The sequence below is a fragment of the Cajanus cajan genome, chromosome 11 (assembly GCF_000230855.2).
Source record: "Cajanus cajan strain Asha chromosome 11, NIPB_CcT2T_4, whole genome shotgun sequence".
Lineage (NCBI taxonomy): Eukaryota > Viridiplantae > Streptophyta > Magnoliopsida > Fabales > Fabaceae > Cajanus > Cajanus cajan.
Window position 1 is genome coordinate 4,812,387 of NC_138527.1, and position 21,246 is coordinate 4,833,632.

Here is a 21,246-nt window from a genome sequence, read left to right on the forward strand (position 1 = left end):
TAATTATATTTGTCTACATGAAATTATTTAGATTTTATTTGATTATATTTATAATTATCATTTAATTATGGATATTAATTAGATTTTTTGGGCTTTAGTTGTATATTAAAAAAATACATTTTTTTAAATTAGGTGAGTCAACCTGTTTAACTCACCAACCCGTGGTGGGCTGGACCAAATGGGGTTACCTGTTTTCACAGCTCTATGAAGAGTAGTATCACACTGCAAATGTATCCCAGAATTCATGTTTTAGAGCACACGTGACAAGAAATTCAATTAATTAATTAAGAATCGGGTCACCGCAAAATTCTATGCATTTCCGCTGCTATCTAGCTAGGGTTAATAACCTATCTCGCATTGAGTTTAGGTCATGACATACTAGGTTGCCCAATAAATTAAGTCAAAACTTTTTAAATAAAATGTCATTTTAATATGAAAGTATTGTTAAAATTAAGAAAATATCAAATAACTGCATAATTTTGACTACTTATTATCATTTTTAATTCTTTAATATCATTTTAATCACAAATATTTTTAGATTCACGTGATTGTTAATTTATATTTTTAGAAGCTTATTTGATTACAAAGTGACATTATTTTTCAAATTTAGGGTCCAAAAAATAATTATTACTCAAATTTCTTTTCAAAAGCTTATTTAATTAAAAAAATTATCTTTTTTCGGATGGTAAATATCTCTCAAAATATAGAATATGAATGAAATCCATGTTTTGAATCATTTAAAAAGTCTTTTAAAGTTTTCGTTTTACTGAAAAAGTCTTTTAAAGTTAATAAACTAATATATATATATATATATATATATATAAGTAATAAAATAATATAGATATATAATATTATTTTTATAGTAATTTTTTACAATATAATATTTTGATATATATTGCTAAGTTATTTAAAACCTTAAACTCACTAATTAGAAATATATGTGTATGTAATCTTATTCAATAAATCCCTTACAACAAAGAAAGGTAAAAAAAAAAAAAAAAAACTTAGTCATATATAACAAAATTTAAAGGTCAAAAGTAAACCTATACGTAGTCAGTCATGTACGATTGAGGAGTGAGTTTGTGTTAATCAAAATGTCAAGAGAATGAAATAAACCATGGAGAAACTAATTGCTATAAAGCTCGGCCAAATTTGTTTATGGATAATAATAGGCCAATTTGGACTTATTTGATTGAAATTATGGATGTTTTGTACCGTGAACAACTGCTTCAAGTGATTCATGTATGAAGTATTAAAAAATACATATTTTTTATTTGTTTTTTAAAAAATGATAATGATCTTTATATTATCTCCTCCTCCACTTCTTCCTTCTCATTGTTATTCTCAAATTACTTTCCCTTTTTCTTTTCTTCTACGGCAACCATCACCCAAACACCTCCTCTTGATATGTATAATCTCTTCATATCACTATCTTTACCAAAATCCAATCCTCCCCTCTTAATCTCCATCACGGTCAAGGAAAGAGAGGCAACAATTCATCCTTTTCTCAAGCCGTTGGCTCATATTACTACAATTAATTGAACTTTGCTACTCCATGATGTTTGTGTGCAACGAAAGGAAAGTGGTTTCAAATCTTTCTGACTTTTGTTATTTTTGCTTTGAATATGAAACTTTGCGGTGAAAAGGGATTTCAAATCCACGACACAAGATTGTTGATAAGTCATAATTTGATATGTATCTTATCCTTCAATTTAGCTATTTTACATTCCATTCATGGTTAATTATAGGATTTAGATAGATATGTGTGTTGTTGGGCCAAATTGGATAGTTGGGAATTATTATTCTAAATTTTCGCTGTTTTTGGGCTGATGAACATGTCTCGGTCTTCAGGGCATAACTTGGGCTGTAGTGATCCAAATGGTGAAAACTCGGTGGCCCTGGAAAGCTGAGACAAAGACCTAGAACTTTGCAGAAGGAACCGTGTTCAAATTCGTTCATCTAGAAGGACAATTTCGGTGGTCAAAAATCGGTGCGGAAATGGCATCCAACTCATCCCACCAACAACACCAACTCATCCCATTTCGTTTTGTCTTAGCTTTTTCCCATTATTTTATATTTCTTTTGTGTTAGATCAAGGCTATAAATAGGCCTTCACTTCTCCATTGTAAGACATCCCTGAATACACCTTCAAATAAGTTACTCTTGGGTGTTCTTCTTCCTCCCTTCTCTTTGTTTTCTTTGAGTTTATTTTCTCTGTTGTAGTTGTAGTTTATGTTTTATTGTCCTTTCCTTTTGTATGCATTTTAATTCTGTTCTTTGCCTCCTCCATGGAAGGCTAGATTGTAGTACTCTTTAACTTGATTTAATGCATTTTCATTTTCCTTGCATTTTCATTTCTAGTTCAAATTTAATGGAAGGCTAAAACCATTGGGTTGGCTTCTTGTTATGGATTGTAATCTCTGTTTGAGGTTGGGTATGTTTGTGTGTCTCTGTTCTACTTTGTTCTTCTTCATTCAACCTCTATATTAGTATGTCCATGCTTAATGGGCTATGCTTAATGACACAGTTGCTTAATCTGTGAAGAGGTTGATGTTGTATACGTTTTCTTAATTCGTGTAGGGAAATCTTGAGTTAATCTTCGCTTAGTTGGTTAACTCGGATGGAACAAGGATTAAGTAGTTAATAGAGCAATCTTATTGTAAATCAAGGATAAGAGAGTTACAATCCGAACAAGGAGCCAATCTATTTTACTTATTATGTTATCTGTATTTTATTGTGTTATAAACTTAAAATTTAAACAACCAAAATTCCCCCCCCCCCCCCACTTCGTGTGTTTAAGCCTTTGACAGAGAAAAATGGTCCTTGAGAGACGACCTAGGACAACTTCCTAGTACTACATTTAATTGTTTTTATTTGACCGGATACGACTTCGATCAAATATTTGATAAGTCATAATTTGATATGTATCTTATCCTTCAATTTAGCTATTTTACATTCCATTCATGGTTAATTATAGGATTTAGATAGATATGTGTGTTGTTGGGCCAAATTGGATAGTTGGGAATTATTATTCTAAATTTTCGCTGTTTTTGGGCTGATGAACATGTCTCGGTCTTCAGGGCATAACTTGGGCTGTAGTGATCCAAATGGTGAAAACTCGGTGGCCCTGGAAAGCTGAGACAAAGACCTAGAACTTTGCAGAAGGAACAGTGTTCAAATTCGTTCATCTAGAAGGACAATTTCGGTGGTCAAAAATCGGTGCGGAAATGGCATCCAACTCATCCCACCAACAACACCAACTCATCCCATTTCGTTTTGTCTTAGCTTTTTCCCATTATTTTATATTTCTTTTGTGTTAGATGGAGGCTATAAATAGGCCTTCACTTCTCCATTGTAAGACATCCCTGAATACACCTTCAAATAAGTTACTCTTGGGTGTTCTTCTTCCTCCCTTCTCTTTGTTTTCTTTGAGTTTATTTTCTCTGTTGTAGTTGTAGTTTATGTTTTATTGTCCTTTCCTTTGTTATGCATTTTAATTCTGTTCTTTGCCTCCTCCATGGAAGGCTAGATTGTAGTACTCTTTAACTTGATTTAATGCATTTTCATTTTCCTTGCATTTTCATTTCTAGTTCAAATTTAATGGAAGGCTAAAACCATTGGGTTGGCTTCTTGTTATGGATTGTAATCTCTGTTTGAGGTTGGGTATGTTTGTGTGTCTCTGTTCTACTTTGTTCTTCTTCATTCAACCTCTATATTAGTATGTCCATGCTTAATGGGCTATGCTTAATGACACAGTTGCTTAATCTGTGAAGAGGTTGATGTTGTATACGTTTTCTTAATTCGTGTAGGGAAATCTTGAGTTAATCTTCGCTTAGTTGGTTAACTCGGATGGAACAAGGATTAAGTAGTTAATAGAGCAATCTTATTGTAAATCAAGGATAAGAGAGTTACAATCCGAACAAGGAGCCAATCTATTTTACTTATTGTGTTATCTGTATTTTATTGTGTTATAAACTTAAAATTTAAACAACCAAAATTCCCCCCCCCCCCACTTCGTGTGTTTAAGCCTTTGACAGAGAAAAATGGTCCTTGAGAGACGACCTAGGACAACTTCCTAGTACTACATTTAATTGTTTTTATTTGACCGGATACAACTTCAATCAAATTTGGCGCCGTTGCCGGGGACCATCAGTTTCTGTAAAAGGCCGTGTGTTTATGTGTATTTGTTATTGTGATGTTCTGTTTTGTGTTTTGTGTTTTATGTTTTAGAGTCTTTGTCAATTTTTGTGTGTTTTGTTTTAGTGTATTAATGTGAATATGAATAATGTCGAATATTAGAATTTTCTAATTAATTGTGATTTTTGGTTTTGACAACTAGATTTATCATTTTACCTCAAATTTTGTGTGGTAGTAGCTAATGATACTGGTGCATTAGTTTTGTTGTTTTATAAGTTTTCATAAAAATCCCTTTTTGTTCACTGTTACTATAGTGGTACATGTAGTGCATGACTAGGAACAATCCACAGACTTTGCATCCATTTGTTCCTGAGATTGATAGGACATTCCATAGATTAACTAGAGAGCATATCATTCCATCTTTAGATAGTGATAGTGATACTCATAGTGTTAGTGATAGTGTAAGTGTTGCATTTGAACTTCATTCAAGTCAACAACAAAACATGGCTGACCAACCTGGACCTCGAGAGAGAACACTTAGGGAAATGGCTGCACCTGATTTTACTTATGAGAGTTTATGCATTCAATACCCTGAGGAAGATGTTCCTTTTGTGCTTAAAACTGGACTAATCCATTTGCTGCCTAAGTTTCATGGTCGTGCAGGTGAAGACGCACATAAGCATCTTAAGGAGTTCCATATAGTTTGTTCCACCATGAGGCCACCAAATGTCCCTGAAGATCACATCTACCTAAAGGCATTCCCTTTTTCATTGGAAGATCTTGCCAAAGATTGGTTGTACTATCTAGCTCCTGGTTCAATAACAAGCTGGAATGGCTTAAAGAGAGCATTTCTAGAAAAATTCTTCCCTGCATCCAGGACCACAGCAATCCGGAAAGACATATCTGGAATTAGGCAACTCATGGGGGAGAGCTTATACGAGTACTGGGAAAGATTCAAGAGGCTATGTGCTAGCTGTCCTCACCATCAGATTTCTGAACAGCTATTATTACAGTATTTCTATGAAGGATTGAACATAATGGATAGAAGCATGATTGATGCAGCTAGTGGAGGAGCCTTAGGAGATATGACACCTGCTTCTGCTAGAGGGTTGATTGAAAAAATGGCGTCAAACTCACAACAATTCAATATGAGGAGTGATGCCATTGTCGTGAGAGGTGTGCATGATGTGGTAGCCTCAGACTCCATTGAACATAAAAAGCTAGAGAGTAAGATTGATGCTCTCACCACCTTGGTTTCACAACTGGCTACAAATCAAAAAGCAGCTCCAACACCAGCAAAGGTATGTGGCATCTGCACTTCAATTAATCATCTAACTGATGCTTGTCCCTCCTTGCAAGACTCTTCTATAGGTCCTGATGCCCCACAAGCCTATGCTGCAAATATCTATAATAACAGACCAGCGCAACAACAACAGCAGCAGAGTTATGACCTCTCCAACAATAGGTACAATCCAGGTTGGAGAAATCATCCTAATCTCAGATGGTCTAACCAGCAGCAGCAGCAACAACAACAGCCATCCCCTCCCTTCCAAAACAATGTTGGTCCTAGCAGATATGTGCCTCCTCCTATCCAACAACAACAACAAAGACAACATGAAGCTCCTGCACCACCAGCTCTTCAACCTTCTACTTCTGAACCTACATTGGAGGAGTTAGTGAGGCAGATGACTATTCAAAACATGCAGTTCCAACAAGAGACCAGAACTTCCATACAAAGTTTGACAAATCAGATGGGTCAGATGGCCACTCAGCTTAATCAATCACAGTCCCAAAATTCAGACAAGCTACCTTCACAAACTGTGCAAAATCCGAAGAATGTGAGTGCCATCACCTTGAGGTCTGGCAAACAAATTGACATTCCAGCACCTCCTACAACTGTTGTACCTCCACCTAAGCCTACACTTGAGAAAGAGGATTCTACAGGTAGTAGCAAAAATTTTCATGCAGGTAGTGCACGTAGTGATGATCTACATCAGCCTCCTATCCCTCTTCCATTTCCACCAAAATTAATTCCAAGCAAAAAAATGGAAGAGGTGGACAAGGAGATATTAGAAACCTTCAGGAAGGTGGAGGTGAACATACCTCTACTGGATGCCATCAAGCAAATTCCCAGATATGCAAAATTCTTGAAGGAGCTGTGCACTCACAAGAGGAAGTTGAAGGGAAATGAGCGAATCAGCATGGGCAGGAATGTCTCAGCACTCATAGGTAAATCTGTTCCACACATTCCTGAAAAGTGTAAGGATCCAGGTACATTTTGTGTACCTTGCATTATTGGTAACTATAAGTTTGAAAATGCCATGCTTGATTTAGGAGCTTCAATTAATGTCATGCCTCTGTCTATTTTCAATTCTTTGTCTCTTGGTACTTTGCAACCTACGGGTGTGGTCATTCAGTTGGCCAATAGGAGTGTTGCCCACCCCACAGGTTTAATAGAGGATGTCTTAGTTCGGGTTGGTGAATTAGTTTTTCCTGCTGATTTTTATGTGCTTAATATGGAAGATGGATTTTCCCATGGTTCTGCCCCAATCATTTTGGGTAGACCATTTTTAAAAATAGCCCGGACCAAGATTGATGTTTATGCTGGCACCTTGTCTATGGAATTTGGTGATATTGTTGTTCATTTTAATATTTTGGATGCCATGAAATTTCCTTCTGAAGCTCATTCTGCTTTTCGTGCTGAATTGATTGATGATCTAGTTGATGAGCATTTTTTTTCTCATGCTAAAAAGCATTCACCTTCACTTGATTTGTATAATTGTCTTTCATACATTGATTCTGAGTTTGAATCTGAATCTGAATATGAATCTGAATGTGAAACTAATTATGATGCATCTGAATTTAACACTTTAGGTGTTGTACCTCTTGCTCTTGATTTTATACAGTCAGAATGCCCTAACCATGTTGCAGGAAGTACAAAAGAATCTGACTTGCAGGTTGAGGAACAGGTTGTGGAACCCCTTTCCCCTTCTTTGGTTTCTTCTAATGTTCAACCAGCACCCACACCAGAACTGAAGCCTCTTCCAGAGAATCTCAAGTATGCTTACTTAGAAGATAATGAGAAGTTGCCAGTAATCATTTCCACCTCCCTTGATGCTGTTCAAGAGGACAAATTGTTGCAGGTTCTAAAGAAGCATAAGAAAGCAATTGGTTGGACCTCGGCAGACATTTCTGGCATTAGCCCATCCACATGCATGCACAGGATATTATTGGAGGATGGAGCAAAACCAGTAAGACAACCTCAGAGAAGACTTAACCCAGTGATTATGGACGTTGTGAAGAAAGAGGTCACCAAGCTTCTACAGGCTGGGATTACCTATCCCATTTCAGATAGTCAGTGGGTGAGTCCGGTCCAGGTGGTCCCCAAGAAGACAGGCCTCACTGTTGTTAAGAATGAGAAGGATGAGCTCATACCCACCAGAGTCCAAAATAGTTGGAGGGTTTGTATTGACTACCGGAGGCTCAACCAAGCAACAAGGAAGGATCATTTTCCTCTGCCCTTCATTGATCAGATGCTTGAGCGTCTATCAGGTAAATCTCATTATTGTTTTCTTGATGGGTTCTCTGGTTACTTTCAAATCCACATTGCTCCTGAGGATCAAGAGAAAACCACATTCACCTGCCCCTTTGGCACTTTTGCCTATAGGAGGATGCCCTTTGGCCTATGCAATGCCCCTGGTACCTTCCAGCGGTGCATGCTTAGTATCTTTTCTGATTTTCTTGAAAATTGCATAGAGGTGTTTATGGATGATTTCACTGTGTATGGATCCTCTTTTGATACATGTTTGGATAGTCTGGATAAAGTTTTGAATAGATGCATTGAGACTAACCTTGTTCTTAATTTTGAGAAATGTCATTTCATGGTTGAGCAGGGTCTGGTTTTAGGGCATATCATCTCTAGTAGGGGCATTGAGGTAGATCCTGCAAAGATATCTGTTATTTCACAATTGCCTTACCCCTCTTGCGTGCGAGAGGTGCGATCTTTTCTTGGCCATGCAGGTTTCTACAGGCGTTTCATTAAAGACTTCAGCAAGAAGGCCCTTCCACTATCCAATCTACTACAGAAGAAGGTTGATTTTGTTTTTGATGACAGGTGTAAACAGGCATTTGACTGCCTCAAGGAAGCACTGACCACCACTCCAATCATTCAGGCACCTGATTGGACAGTCCCATTTGAGCTGATGTGTGATGCATCCAATTATGCATTGGGAGCTGTCCTAGCACAGAGAGTTGATAGGTTGCCTCGAGTGATATATTATGCTTCCAGGACTTTGGATGCTGCCCAAGCAAACTACACTACCACAGAGAAAGAGCTTCTTGCCATTGTTTTTGCTCTTGATAAATTTAGATCGTATTTGCTTGGTTCTCGTGTTATTATCTATACTGACCATGCAGCTCTAAAGTACCTGCTGAAAAAGGCTGAGTCAAAGCCTAGATTGATCAGGTGGATGCTTTGGCTCCAGGAGTTTGACTTGGATATCCGGGACAGGAGTGGAGCTCAAAATTTGGTGGCAGACCATCTAAGCAGAATTGAAAGACCTGAGGATAGTGCTGACATCTTGCCCATCCAGGATAATTTTCCTGATGAAAATTTGTTTATTATTTCTTTTGTTTCTACTTCTTCTACCCCTTGGTTTGCAAACATTGTTAATTTTTTAGTTGCTTCTGTTTTTCCTCCCTTAGCATCACGAGCTCAAATTGATAAAATTAAGAGTGATGCTAAGCATTATATTTGGGATGACCCCTATTTGTGGAAGTTTTGCAGTGACCAGGTGATTAGGAGATGTATACCAGATCATGAGATTGATTCGGTCCTGCAGTTTTGTCATTCTTCCCCACCAGGTGGCCATCTAGGCATTCAGAGGACAGCTCGCAAGGTGCTTGACTGTGGTTTCTACTGGCCCACGATCTTCAGAGACGCGTGGAAGATTTGTAGCACTTGTGAGCAGTGCCAGCGAGCAAGAGGATCCCTTACATGGAGACAGCAGATGCCTCAGCAGCCCATGCTATTCTGTGAGGTGTTTGATGTCTGGGGTATTGATTTCATGGGTCCCTTTCCTGTTTCTTTTGGTTTTTCCTACATTCTTTTAGCTGTTGATTATGTTTCAAAATGGGTGGAAGCCAAACCCACCAGAACTAATGATGCTCGGGTCGTAGTGGATTTTGTTAGATCTCACCTATTTTGCAGGTTTGGAGTACCCAGAGCCATTGTTAGTGATCAAGGAACCCATTTTTGCAACAGATCTATGCAGGCTTTGCTCAAGAAGTATGGGGTAGTGCACAGAATTTCCACACCTTACCACCCCCAAACTAATGGACAAGCTGAGATTTCAAATAGGGAGATCAAGAGAATCATAGAGAAGATTGTACAGCCCAACAGAAAAGATTGGAGTAACAGGTTGGATGATGCTCTTTGGGCACATAGGACTGCCTACAAAGCACCTATAGGGATGTCTCCTTATCGGGTTGTCTTTGGCAAGGCATGTCATTTACCTGTTGAGATTGAGCATCGGGCCTACTGGGCTGTGAAGACCTGCAACTTCTCCATTGATCAGGCTGGTGAGGAAAGAAAGTTGCAACTGAGTGAGCTGGATGAGATCCGCCTGGAAGCCTATGAGAACTCTAAGTTCTACAAGGAGAAAACCAAGAAGTTCCATGATAGTTTGATAGCTAGAAAGGACTTCACGGTTGGGCAGAAAGTTTTACTGTATAATTCAAGGCTTGGTCTCATGGGTGGTAAGTTGCGTTCTAAGTGGATTGGACCTTTTGTTGTTACTAATGTTTTTCCTTATGGTACAGTTGAGATCAAAAGTGAATCCACAGACAAGAGCTTCAAAGTTAACGGGCACCGTCTGAAACCTTTCCTCAGCAATCCTTCCCTGTTGAATGCAGTTGTAGAGGAGATGTCTCTGCTCGACCCCACTTCTCTTCCACCATGACTTAGGGAGTTTTCTTTTCCCTTCTCCTTCTTTACTTTTATTGCACTTGTCCAGATTTATTGATTGTCCTGATTGCTCTGATCTTCTGTTTGGGCCACATTGGGACAATGTGTGATTTAAGTGTGGGGGGGACGGTTTTAGCTTGATTACATGTTTTTAGGGTTTATTTGTTATTTTAGGTTTTATGTTTAGGTGTTCTGTACAGCTTTGCATGTTTCTCTGTGATTTCTGGGTTTTGATTGTTTGTAGGCACTGACTTCATTCTTGGATAGGAGTTTCTTGATACTATATGGTTTGAAATCCCTGTTTTTCTCTACTTGGAAAGATGATTTTGAGGTTTGAGAGGTTGTTTTAACTGTGACAAATATACCCTGTGTGAGGATTTGAGCCACTCTCTGTTCTTACTTGTGTGTTATGCCTCTTGATTCCCTGCACAGTTGCCTTGTCTTGACTCTTTTTGATACTTCTTGATTCACATGCATGTTTGGATATGATTAAGGCATTTTTGTTCTTATAAGCCTCTGGCCAAATAAGCTTACCCTGAATTATCTCCTCTGATAACCCCTGCTGAGCCTATTTCCCCTTCTTTTGTTTGAAGCTCATTACAAGCCTTAAGCGAAAAACCATGATTACCTTAACCTTAGGGAGTTTTGGAGCTTTGGAATTGTTTTGGGAATAAGTTCTTGAATAAGTGTGGGGGTGTGTGTATGTTTCATTGGATGATATATATTGACTAGTTGATTCCTTATGCTGTACATTTTACTTCTCTGCATGTTATCTTTTCTCATTTCAAAATTCGTGTGTACTGTTCACGATGTAATTTTCGTTAAAAAAAAAAAAAAAAAAAAAAAGAGAAGTTGTTTGAGGCAAGAGAAAGAGGATTGATCATCATAGAGGTCATTAGAGGTTTCTGGGTTTGTTTCTTGTGCACATTCTTGACTTATTCCCCATTGCTCCTCTAGTTCCTCTGGTTTGTAGTTACTTATCCCATATGTTTTCCTCTACCCTGTCCTTGGCCTCATTACAACCCTAAAAAGACCTTTTGATCCTTATGTGCATGTTTATTGGGTGTTGATTTTAGAGGCTTGCCAAGTCTATCTGTTGCTTGTTTTTCATGAGTGCTTTGAGAGTATACAGTTGCCTAGACACTTGAGAGATACAGTGATACAGTGCATCTTGTGAGGTTCTGTTGCTTTTGAATCACCTCTTGAGCTGATTGATTGTCTTGCCATGTTTTGAAATGCTTGGATGATTTCCATAAGTATCTGGTTTCTCTGACTCTTTATATGTTGGATGTTGTCTACTTCTTTCCTTTTCCCAAGATTCATTGAGGATTATGTAAACCTGTTTGTTTTCTTGTGTGTATTGTTGTCTCTGTTTCTTCCTGTTTCGTCACTTTCTTTGATATATTTGGAATTGTTCTTTGCTTTGCTTTCTTGATTTTGCCCAGGAGTGCAAAAAGCTAAGTGTGGGGGTATTTGATAAGTCATAATTTGATATGTATCTTATCCTTCAATTTAGCTATTTTACATTCCATTCATGGTTAATTATAGGATTTAGATAGATATGTGTGTTGTTGGGCCAAATTGGATAGTTGGGAATTATTATTCTAAATTTTCGCTGTTTTTGGGCTGATGAACATGTCTCGGTCTTAAGGGCATAACTTGGGCTGTAGTGATCTAAATGGTGAAAAATCGGTGGCCCTGGAAAGCTGAGACAAAGACCTAGAACTTTTCAGAAGGAACCGTGTTCAAATTCGTTCATCTAGAAGGACAATTTCGGTGGTCAAAAATCGGTGCGGAAATGGCATCCAACTCATCCCACCAACAACACCAACTCATCCCATTTCGTTTTGTCTTAGCTTTTTCCCATTATTTTATATTTCTTTTGTGTTAGATGAAGGCTATAAATAGGCCTTCACTTCTCTATTGTAAGACATCCCTGAATACACCTTCAAATAAGTTACTCTTGGGTGTTCTTCTTCCTCCCTTCTCTTTGTTTTCTTTGAGTTTATTTTCTCTGTTGTAGTTGTAGTTTATGTTTTATTGTCCTTTCCTTTTGTATGCATTTTAATTCTGTTCTTTGCCTCCTCCATGGAAGGCTAGATTGTAGTACTCTTTAACTTGATTTAATGCATTTTCATTTTCCTTGCATTTTCATTTCTAGTTCAAATTTAATGGAAGGCTAAAACCATTGGGTTGACTTCTTGTTATGGATTGTAATCTCTGTTTGAGGTTGGGTATGTTTGTGTGTCTCTGTTCTACTTTGTTCTTCTTCATTCAACCTCTATATTAGTATGCCCATGCTTAATGGGCTATGCTTAATGACACAGTTGCTTAATCTGTGAAGAGGTTGATGTTGTATACGTTTTCTTAATTCGTGTAGGGAAATCTTGAGTTAATCTTCGCTTAGTTGGTTAACTCGGATGGAACAAGGATTAAGTAGTTAATAGAGCAATCTTATTGTAAATCAAGGATAAGAGAGTTACAATCCGAACAAGGAGCCAATCTATTTTACTTATTGTGTTATCTGTATTTTATTGTGTTATAAACTTAAAATTTAAACAACCAAAATTCCCCCCCCCCACTTCGTGTGTTTAAGCCTTTTACAGAAACTGATGGTCCCCGGCAAAAAAAATAGAAGTTGTTTGAGGCAAGAGAAAGAGGATTGATCATCATAGAGGTCATTAGAGGTTTCTGGGTTTGTTTCTTGTGCACAACTTTTACAGAAAAACTAAGAGAAAAACGCACAACTTTTACAGAAATAGCCATTTGCAAAATCGGTCGTTTAGGAGGTCAAAATTGGAATTTGATTGATACAATTGTTTCTCGCTGGACTGATTGGCAAGCCTCGGTTTTTGGGGCATAACTTGGACTGTGGTTGTCCAAATGATGCAACCTTGGTGGCTATGGAAAGATAAGAGAAAATCCTACAACTTTTATGAAGAAATTACTTTCAGATTAGGCTGTCTATAAGGTCCAAATCGGTGGCCAAAGTCGGTGAGGAAAAGAACATGGCACCAACTCCATTAATTCATCCACTAACTCCACTAATTCATCCCACCAACTTCAATAATTCATTCCACTAATTCATTCCACTAATTCATTTCAATAATTCATTCCACTAATTCATTCCACTTAGTTTTGTCTATCTTTTTCTCCATTATTTTACATTTTTTTTTAATGTGTTTTGGAGGTTATAAATAGGCCTTCACTTCTCCATTGCAAACCATCCCAAGAAACACTTCTCATTCTCATTCTCTCTTCTCTTATACTCTCTTCTTCTCCTCTTCTTCTCTTTGAAGACCAAGGAAAGTCTAGAGGATAACATTAAATCTAATCCTTAAAGTAACTCCTTGGACTGGAATTGGTAGAGCACTTAAATCTCGCAAGCTTACTCTACGATTCATTGGTCCCTACCAGATCCTTAAGAGAATTGGTGATGTAGCTTTCCAAATTGCGTTACCTCCATCCCTATCAAATCTTTATGATGTCTTTCATGTTTCTCAACCTAGAAAATACATTCATCTCATATTGTGGAATCCGACAACATTCAGTTAAAGGATAACCTCACCTATGAGACTATACCTTTGAGGATTGAGGATAAGAGGGTAAAGAAACTAAGAGGTAAGGAAATTCCTTTAGTCAAAGTTGTTTGGGGAGGAAACTTTGAAGAAGGCGCTACATGGGAACTAGAAAGCAAAATGCGGGAAGCTCATCCATTCCTGTTTTCAGGTAAATTTCGAGGACGAAATTTCTTAAAGGAGGGGAGAATTGTAACATCCCAGTTTTCATTATTATTATTATATGGTATTTGGTCATAATTTGGTGATTATCTTTTACTTCAATTGTAGCTAATTCACACTCCATTTATGCTTAATTGTAGGCTTTAGAAAGATATGTGTATTGTTGGGTTTATAGTTGTGTATTTTTTTTTTCTCGCTGGGCTGACTGACTAGTTCAGTGTCTGAGGCATAACTTGGGCTGTGATGGTCCAAAAGATGCAAAATTGGTGTCAATGGAAATCTAAGAGAAAAACGCACAACGTTTGCAGAAATAGCCATTTGCAAAATCGGTCGTTTAGGAGGTCAAAATTGGACTTTTATTGATACAATTGTTTCTCGCTGGGCTGATTGGCAAGCCTCTGTTTTTGGGGTCTAACTTGGTCGGTGGTTGTTCAAATGATACAAACTTGGTGGCTATGGAAAGATAAGAGAAAATCCTACAACTTTAATGAAGGAAATATTTTCAGATTCGGCTGTCTATAAGGTCCAAATCCGTAGCCAAAGTCGGTGAGGAAAAGAACATGGCACCAACTCCATTAATTCACACCAACTCCATTAATTCATCCCACCAACTTCTATAATTCATTCCACTAATTCATTCCACTTAGTTTTGTCTATCTTTTTCTCCATTATTTTACATTTTTTAATGTGTTTTGAAGGCTATAAATAAGCCTTCACTTCTCCATTGCAAACCATCCCAATGGGAAGTATTTCATGGGATGGTTTGCAATGGAGAAGTGAAGGCTTATTTATAGCCTCCAAAACACATTAAAAAATGTAAAATAATGGAGAAAACGATAGACAAAACTAAGTGGAATGAATTAGTGGAATGAATTATAGAAGTTGGTGGGATGAATTAATGGAGTTGGTGTGAATTAATGGAGTTGGTGCCATGTTCTTTTCCTCACCGACTTTGGCTACGGATTTGGACCTTATAGACAGCCGAATCTGAAAATATTTCCTTCATTAAAGTTGTAGGATTTTCTCTTATCTTTCCATAGCCACCAAGTTTGTATCATTTGAACAACCACCGACCAAGTTAGACCCCAAAAACAGAGGCTTGCCAATCAGCCCAGCGAGAAACAATTGTATCAATAAAAGTCCAATTTTGAACTCCTAAACGACCGATTTTGCAAATGGCTATTTCTGCAAAAGTTGTGCGTTTTTCTCTTAGATTTCCATTGACACCCATTTTGCATCATTTAGACCATCACAGCCCAAGTTATGCCTCAGACACTGAGACTAGTCAGTCAGCCCAGCGAGAAAAAAAAAAAATACACAACTATAAACCCAACAATACACATATCTTTCTAAAGCCTACAATTAAGCATAAATGGAGTGTGAATTAGCTACAATTGAAGTAAAAGATAATCACCAAATTATGACCAAATACCATATAATAATAATAATGAAAACTGGGATGTTACAATTCTCCCCTCCTTTAAGAAATTTCGTCCTCGAAATTTACCTGAAAACAGGAATGGATGAGCTTCCCGCATTTTGCTTTCTAGTTCCCATGTAGCGCCTTCTTCAAAGTTTCCTCCCCAAACAACTTTGACTAAAGGAATTTCCTTACCTCTTAGTTTCTTTACCCTCTTATCCTCAATCCTCAAAGGTATAGTCTCATAGGTGAGGTTATCCTTTAACTGAATGTTGTCGGATTCCACAATATGAGATGAATGTATTTTCTAGGTTGAGAAACATGAAAGACATCATGAAGATTTGATAGGGATGGAGGTAACGCAATTTGGAAAGCTACATCACCAATTCTCTTAAGGATCTGGTAGGGACCAATGAATCGTAGAGTAAGCTTGCGAGATTTAAGTGCTCTACCAATTCCAGTCCAAGGAGTTACTTTAAGGATTAGATTTAATGTTATCCTCTAGACTTTCCTTGGTCTTCAAAGAGAAGAAGAGGAGAAGAAGAGAGTATAAGAGAAGAGAGAATGAGAATGAGAAGTGTTTCTTGGGATGGTTTGCAATGGAGAAGTGAAGGCCTATTTATAACCTCCAAAACACATTAAAAAAAATGTAAAATAATGGAGAAAAAGATAGACAAAACTAAGTGGAATGAATTAGTGGAATGAATTATTGAAATGAATTAGTGGAATGAATTAGTGGAATGAATTATTGAAGTTGGTGGGATGAATTAGTGGAGTTAGTGGATGAATTAATGGAGTTGGTGCCATGTTCTTTTCCTCACCGACTTTGGCCACCGATTTGGACCTTATAGACAGCCTAATCTGAAAGTAATTTCTTCATAAACGTTGTAGGATTTTCTCTTATCTTTCCATAGCCACCAAGGTTGCATCATTTGGACAACCACAGTCCAAGTTATGCCCCAAAAACCGAGGCTTGCCAATCAGTCCAGCGAGAAACAATTGTATCAATCAAATTCCAATTTTGACCTCCTAAACGACCGATTTTTCAAATGGCTATTTCTGTAAAAGTTGTGCGTTTTTCTCTTAGTTTTTCTGTAAAAGTTGTGCACAAGAAACAAACCCAGAAACCTCTAATGACCTCTATGATGATCAATCCTCTTTCTCTTGCCTCAAACAACTTCTATTTTTTTTGCCGGGGACCATCAGTTTCTGTAAAAGGCTTAAACACACGAAGTGGGGGGGGGGGGAAATTTTGGTTGTTTAAATTTTAAGTTTATAACACAATAAAATACAGATAACACAATAAGTAAAATAGATTGGCTCCTTGTTCAGATTGTAACTCTCTTATCCTTGATTTACAATAAGATTGCTCTATTAACTACTTAATCCTTGTTCCATCCGAGTTAACCAACTAAGCGAAGATTAACTCAAGATTTCCCTACACGAATTAAGAAAATGTATACAACATCAACCTCTTCACAGATTAAGCAAGTGTGTCATTAAGCATAGCCCATTAAGCATGGACATACTAATATAGAGGTTGAATGAAGAAGAACAAAGTAGAACAGAGACACACAAACATACCCAACCTCAAACAGAGATTACAATCCATAACAAGAAGCCAACCCAATGGTTTTAGCCTTCCATTAAATTTGAACTAGAAATGAAAATGCAAGGAAAATGAAAATGCATTAAATCAAGTTAAAGAGTACTACAATCTAGCCTTCCATGGAGGAGGCAAAGAACAGAATTAAAATGCATACAAAAGGAAAGGACAATAAAACATAAACTACAACTACAACAGAGAAAATAAACTCAAAGAAAACAAAGAGAAGGGAGGAAGAAGAACACCCAAGAGTAACTTATTTGAAGGTGTATTCAGGGATGTCTTACAATGGAGAAGTGAAGGCCTATTTATAGCCTTCATCTAACACAAAAGAAATATAAAATAATGGGAAAAAGCTAAGACAAAACGAAATGGGATGAGTTGGTGTTGTTGGTGGGATGAGTTGGATGCCATTTCCGCACCGATTTTTGACCACCGAAATTGTCCTTCTAGATGAACGAATTTGAACACGGTTCCTTCTGCAAAGTTCTAGGTCTTTGTCTCAGATTTCCAGGGCCACCGAGTTTTCACCATTTGGATCACTACAGCCCAAGTTATGCCCTTAAGACCGAGACATGTTCATCAGCCCAAAAACAGCGAAAATTTAGAATAATAATTCCCAACTATCCAATTTGGCCCAACAACACACATATCTATCTAAATCCTATAATTAACCATGAATGGAATGTAAAATAGCTAAATTGAAGGATAAGATACATATCAAATTATGACTTATCAAATACCCCCACACTTAGCTTTTTGCACTCCTGGGCAAAATCAAGAAAGCAAAGCAAAGAACAATTCCAAATATATCAAAGAAAGTGACGAAACAGGAAGAAACAGAGACAACAATACACACAAGAAAACAAACAGGTTTACATAATCCTCAATGAATCTTGGGAAAAGGAAAGAAGTAGACAACATCCAACATATAAAGAGTCAGAGAAACCAGATACTTATGGAAATCATCCAAGCATTTCAAAACATGGCAAGACAATCAATCAGCTCAAGAGGTGATTCAAAAGCAACAGAACCTCACAAGATGCACTGTATCACTGTATCTCTCAAGTGTCTAGGCAACTGTATACTCTCAAAGCACTCATGAAAAACAAGCAACAGATAGACTTGGCAAGCCTCTAAAATCAACACCCAATAAACATGCACATAAGGATCAAAAGGTCTTTTTAGGGTTGTAATGAGGCCAAGGACAGGGTAGAGGAAAACATATGGGATAAGTAACTACAAACCAGAGGAACTAGAGGAGCAATGGGGAATAAGTCAAGAATGTGCACAAGAAACAAACCCAGAAACCTCTAATGACCTCTATGATGATCAATCCTCTTTCTCTTGCCTCAAACAACTTCTCTTTTTTTTTTTTTTTTTTTTTTTTTTTTAACGAAAATTACATCGTGAACAGTACACACGAATTTTGAAATGAGAAAAGATAACATGCAGAGAAGTAAAATGTACAGCATAAGGAATCAACTAGTCAATATATATCATCCAATGAAACATACACACACCCCCACACTTATTCAAGAACTTATTCCCAAAACAATTCCAAAGCTCCAAAACTCCCTAAGGTTAAGGTAATCATGGTTTTTCGCTTAAGGCTTGTAATGAGCTTCAAACAAAAGAAGGGGAAATAGGCTCAGCAGGGGTTATCAGAGGAGATAATTCAGGGTAAGCTTATTTGGCCAGAGGCTTATAAGAACAAAAATGCCTTAATCATATCCAAACATGCATGTGAATCAAGAAGTATCAAAAAGAGTCAAGACAAGGCAACTGTGCAGGGAATCAAGAGGCATAACACACAAGTAAGAACAGAGAGTGGCTCAAATCCTCACACAGGGTATATTTGTCACAGTTAAAACAACCTCTCAAACCTCAAAATCATCTTTCCAAGTAGAGAAAAACAGGGATTTCAAACCATATAGTATCAAGAAACTCCTATCCAAGAATGAAGTCAGTGCCTACAAACAATCAAAACCCAGAAATCACAGAGAAACATGCAAAGCTGTACAGAACACCTAAACATAAAACCTAAAATAACAAATAAACCCTAAAAACATGTAATCAAGCTAAAACCGTCCCCCCCACACTTAAATCACACATTGTCCCAATGTGGCCCAAACAGAAGATCAGAGCAATCAGGACAATCAATAAATCTGGACAAGTGCAATAAAAGTAAAGAAGGAGAAGGGAAAAGAAAACTCCCTAAGTCATGGTGGAAGAGAAGTGGGGTCGAGCAGAGACATCTCCTCTACAACTGCATTCAACAGGGAAGGATTGCTGAGGAAAGGTTTCAGACGGTGCCCGTTAACTTTGAAGCTCTTGTCTGTGGATTCACTTTTGATCTCAACTGTACCATAAGGAAAAACATTAGTAACAACAAAAGGTCCAATCCACTTAGAACGCAACTTACCACCCATGAGACCAAGCCTTGAATTATACAGTAAAACTTTCTGCCCAACCGTGAAGTCCTTTCTAGCTATCAAACTATCATGGAACTTCTTGGTTTTCTCCTTGTAGAACTTAGAGTTCTCATAGGCTTCCAGGCGGATCTCATCCAGCTCACTCAGTTGCAACTTTCTTTCCTCACCAGCCTGATCAATGGAGAAGTTGCAGGTCTTCACAGCCCAGTAGGCCCGATGCTCAATCTCAACAGGTAAATGACATGCCTTGCCAAAGACAACCCGATAAGGAGACATCCCTATAGGTGCTTTGTAGGCAGTCCTATGTGCCCAAAGAGCATCATCCAACCTGTTACTCCAATCTTTTCTGTTGGGCTGTACAATCTTCTCTATGATTCTCTTGATCTCCCTATTTGAAATCTCAGCTTGTCCATTAGTTTGGGGGTGGTAAGGTGTGGAAATTCTGTGCACTACCCCATACTTCTTGAGCAAAGCCTGCATAGATCTGTTGCAAAAATGGGTTCCTTGATCACTAACAATGGCTCTGGGTACTCCAAACCTGCAAAATAGGTGAGATCTAACAAAATCCACTACGACCCGAGCATCATTAGTTCTGGTGGGTTTGGCTTCCACCCATTTTGAAACATAATCAACAGCTAAAAGAATGTAGGAAAAACCAAAAGAAACAGGAAAGGGACCCATGAAATCAATACCCCAGACATCAAACACCTCACAGAATAGCATGGGCTGCTGAGGCATCTGCTGTCTCCATGTAAGGGATCCTCCTGCTCGCTGGCACTGCTCACAAGTGCTACAAATCTTCCACGCGTCTCTGAAGATCGTGGGCCAGTAGAAACCACAGTCAAGCACCTTGCGAGCTGTCCTCTGAATGCCTAGATGGCCACCTGGTGGGGAAGAATGACAAAACTGCAGGACCGAATCAATCTCATGATCTGGTATACATCTCCTAATCACCTGGTCACTGCAAAACTTCCACAAATAGGGGTCATCCCAAATATAATGCTTAGCATCACTCTTAATTTTATCAATTTGAGCTCGTGATGCTAAGGGAGGAAAAACAGAAGCAACTAAAAAATTAACAATGTTTGCAAACCAAGGGGTAGAAGAAGTAGAAACAAAAGAAATAATAAACAAATTTTCATCAGGAAAATTATCCTGGATGGGCAAGATGTCAGCACTATCCTCAGGTCTTTCAATTCTGCTTAGATGGTCTGCCACCAAATTTTGAGCTCCACTCCTGTCCCGGATATCCAAGTCAAACTCCTGGAGCCAAAGCATCCACCTGATCAATCTAGGCTTTGACTCAGCCTTTTTCAGCAGGTACTTTAGAGCTGCATGGTCAGTATAGATAATAACACGAGAACCAAGCAAATACGATCTAAATTTATCAAGAGCAAAAACAATGGCAAGAAGCTCTTTCTCTGTGGTAGTGTAGTTTGCTTGGGCAGCATCCAAAGTCCTGGAAGCATAATATATCACTCGAGGCAACCTATCAACTCTCTGTGCTAGGACAGCTCCCAATGCATAATTGGATGCATCACACATCAGCTCAAATGGGACTGTCCAATCAGGTGCCTGAATGATTGGAGTGGTGGTCAGTGCTTCCTTGAGGCAGTCAAATGCCTGTTTACACCTGTCATCAAAAACAAAATCAACCTTCTTCTGTAGTAGATTGGATAGTGGAAGGGCCTTCTTGCTGAAGTCTTTAATGAAGCGCCTGTAGAAACCTGCATGGCCAAGAAAAGATCGCACCTCTCGCACGCAAGAGGGGTAAGGCAATTGTGAAATAACAGATATCTTTGCAGGATCTACCTCAATGCCCCTACTAGAGATGATATGCCCTAAAACCAGACCCTGCTCAACCATGAAATGACATTTCTCAAAATTAAGAACAAGGTTAGTCTCAATGCATCTATTCAAAACTTTATCCAGACTATCCAAAC

The 21,246-nt window shown here is 38.0% G+C and overlaps 1 protein-coding gene across 1 annotated transcript; it reads left to right on the forward strand.

Annotated features, from left to right (window-relative positions):
• The first annotated feature begins 1,279 nt into the window (after positions 1 to 1,279).
• LOC145953233 (uncharacterized) lies at positions 1,280 to 12,631 on the forward strand. Its single transcript, XM_083067107.1, has one exon. The coding sequence runs from the start codon at positions 4,467 to 4,469 to the stop codon at positions 10,095 to 10,097; it is 5,631 nt and encodes a 1,876-aa protein (XP_082923233.1). The 5' UTR covers positions 1,280 to 4,466; the 3' UTR covers positions 10,098 to 12,631.
• Positions 12,632 to 21,246: the final 8,615 nt, after the last annotated feature.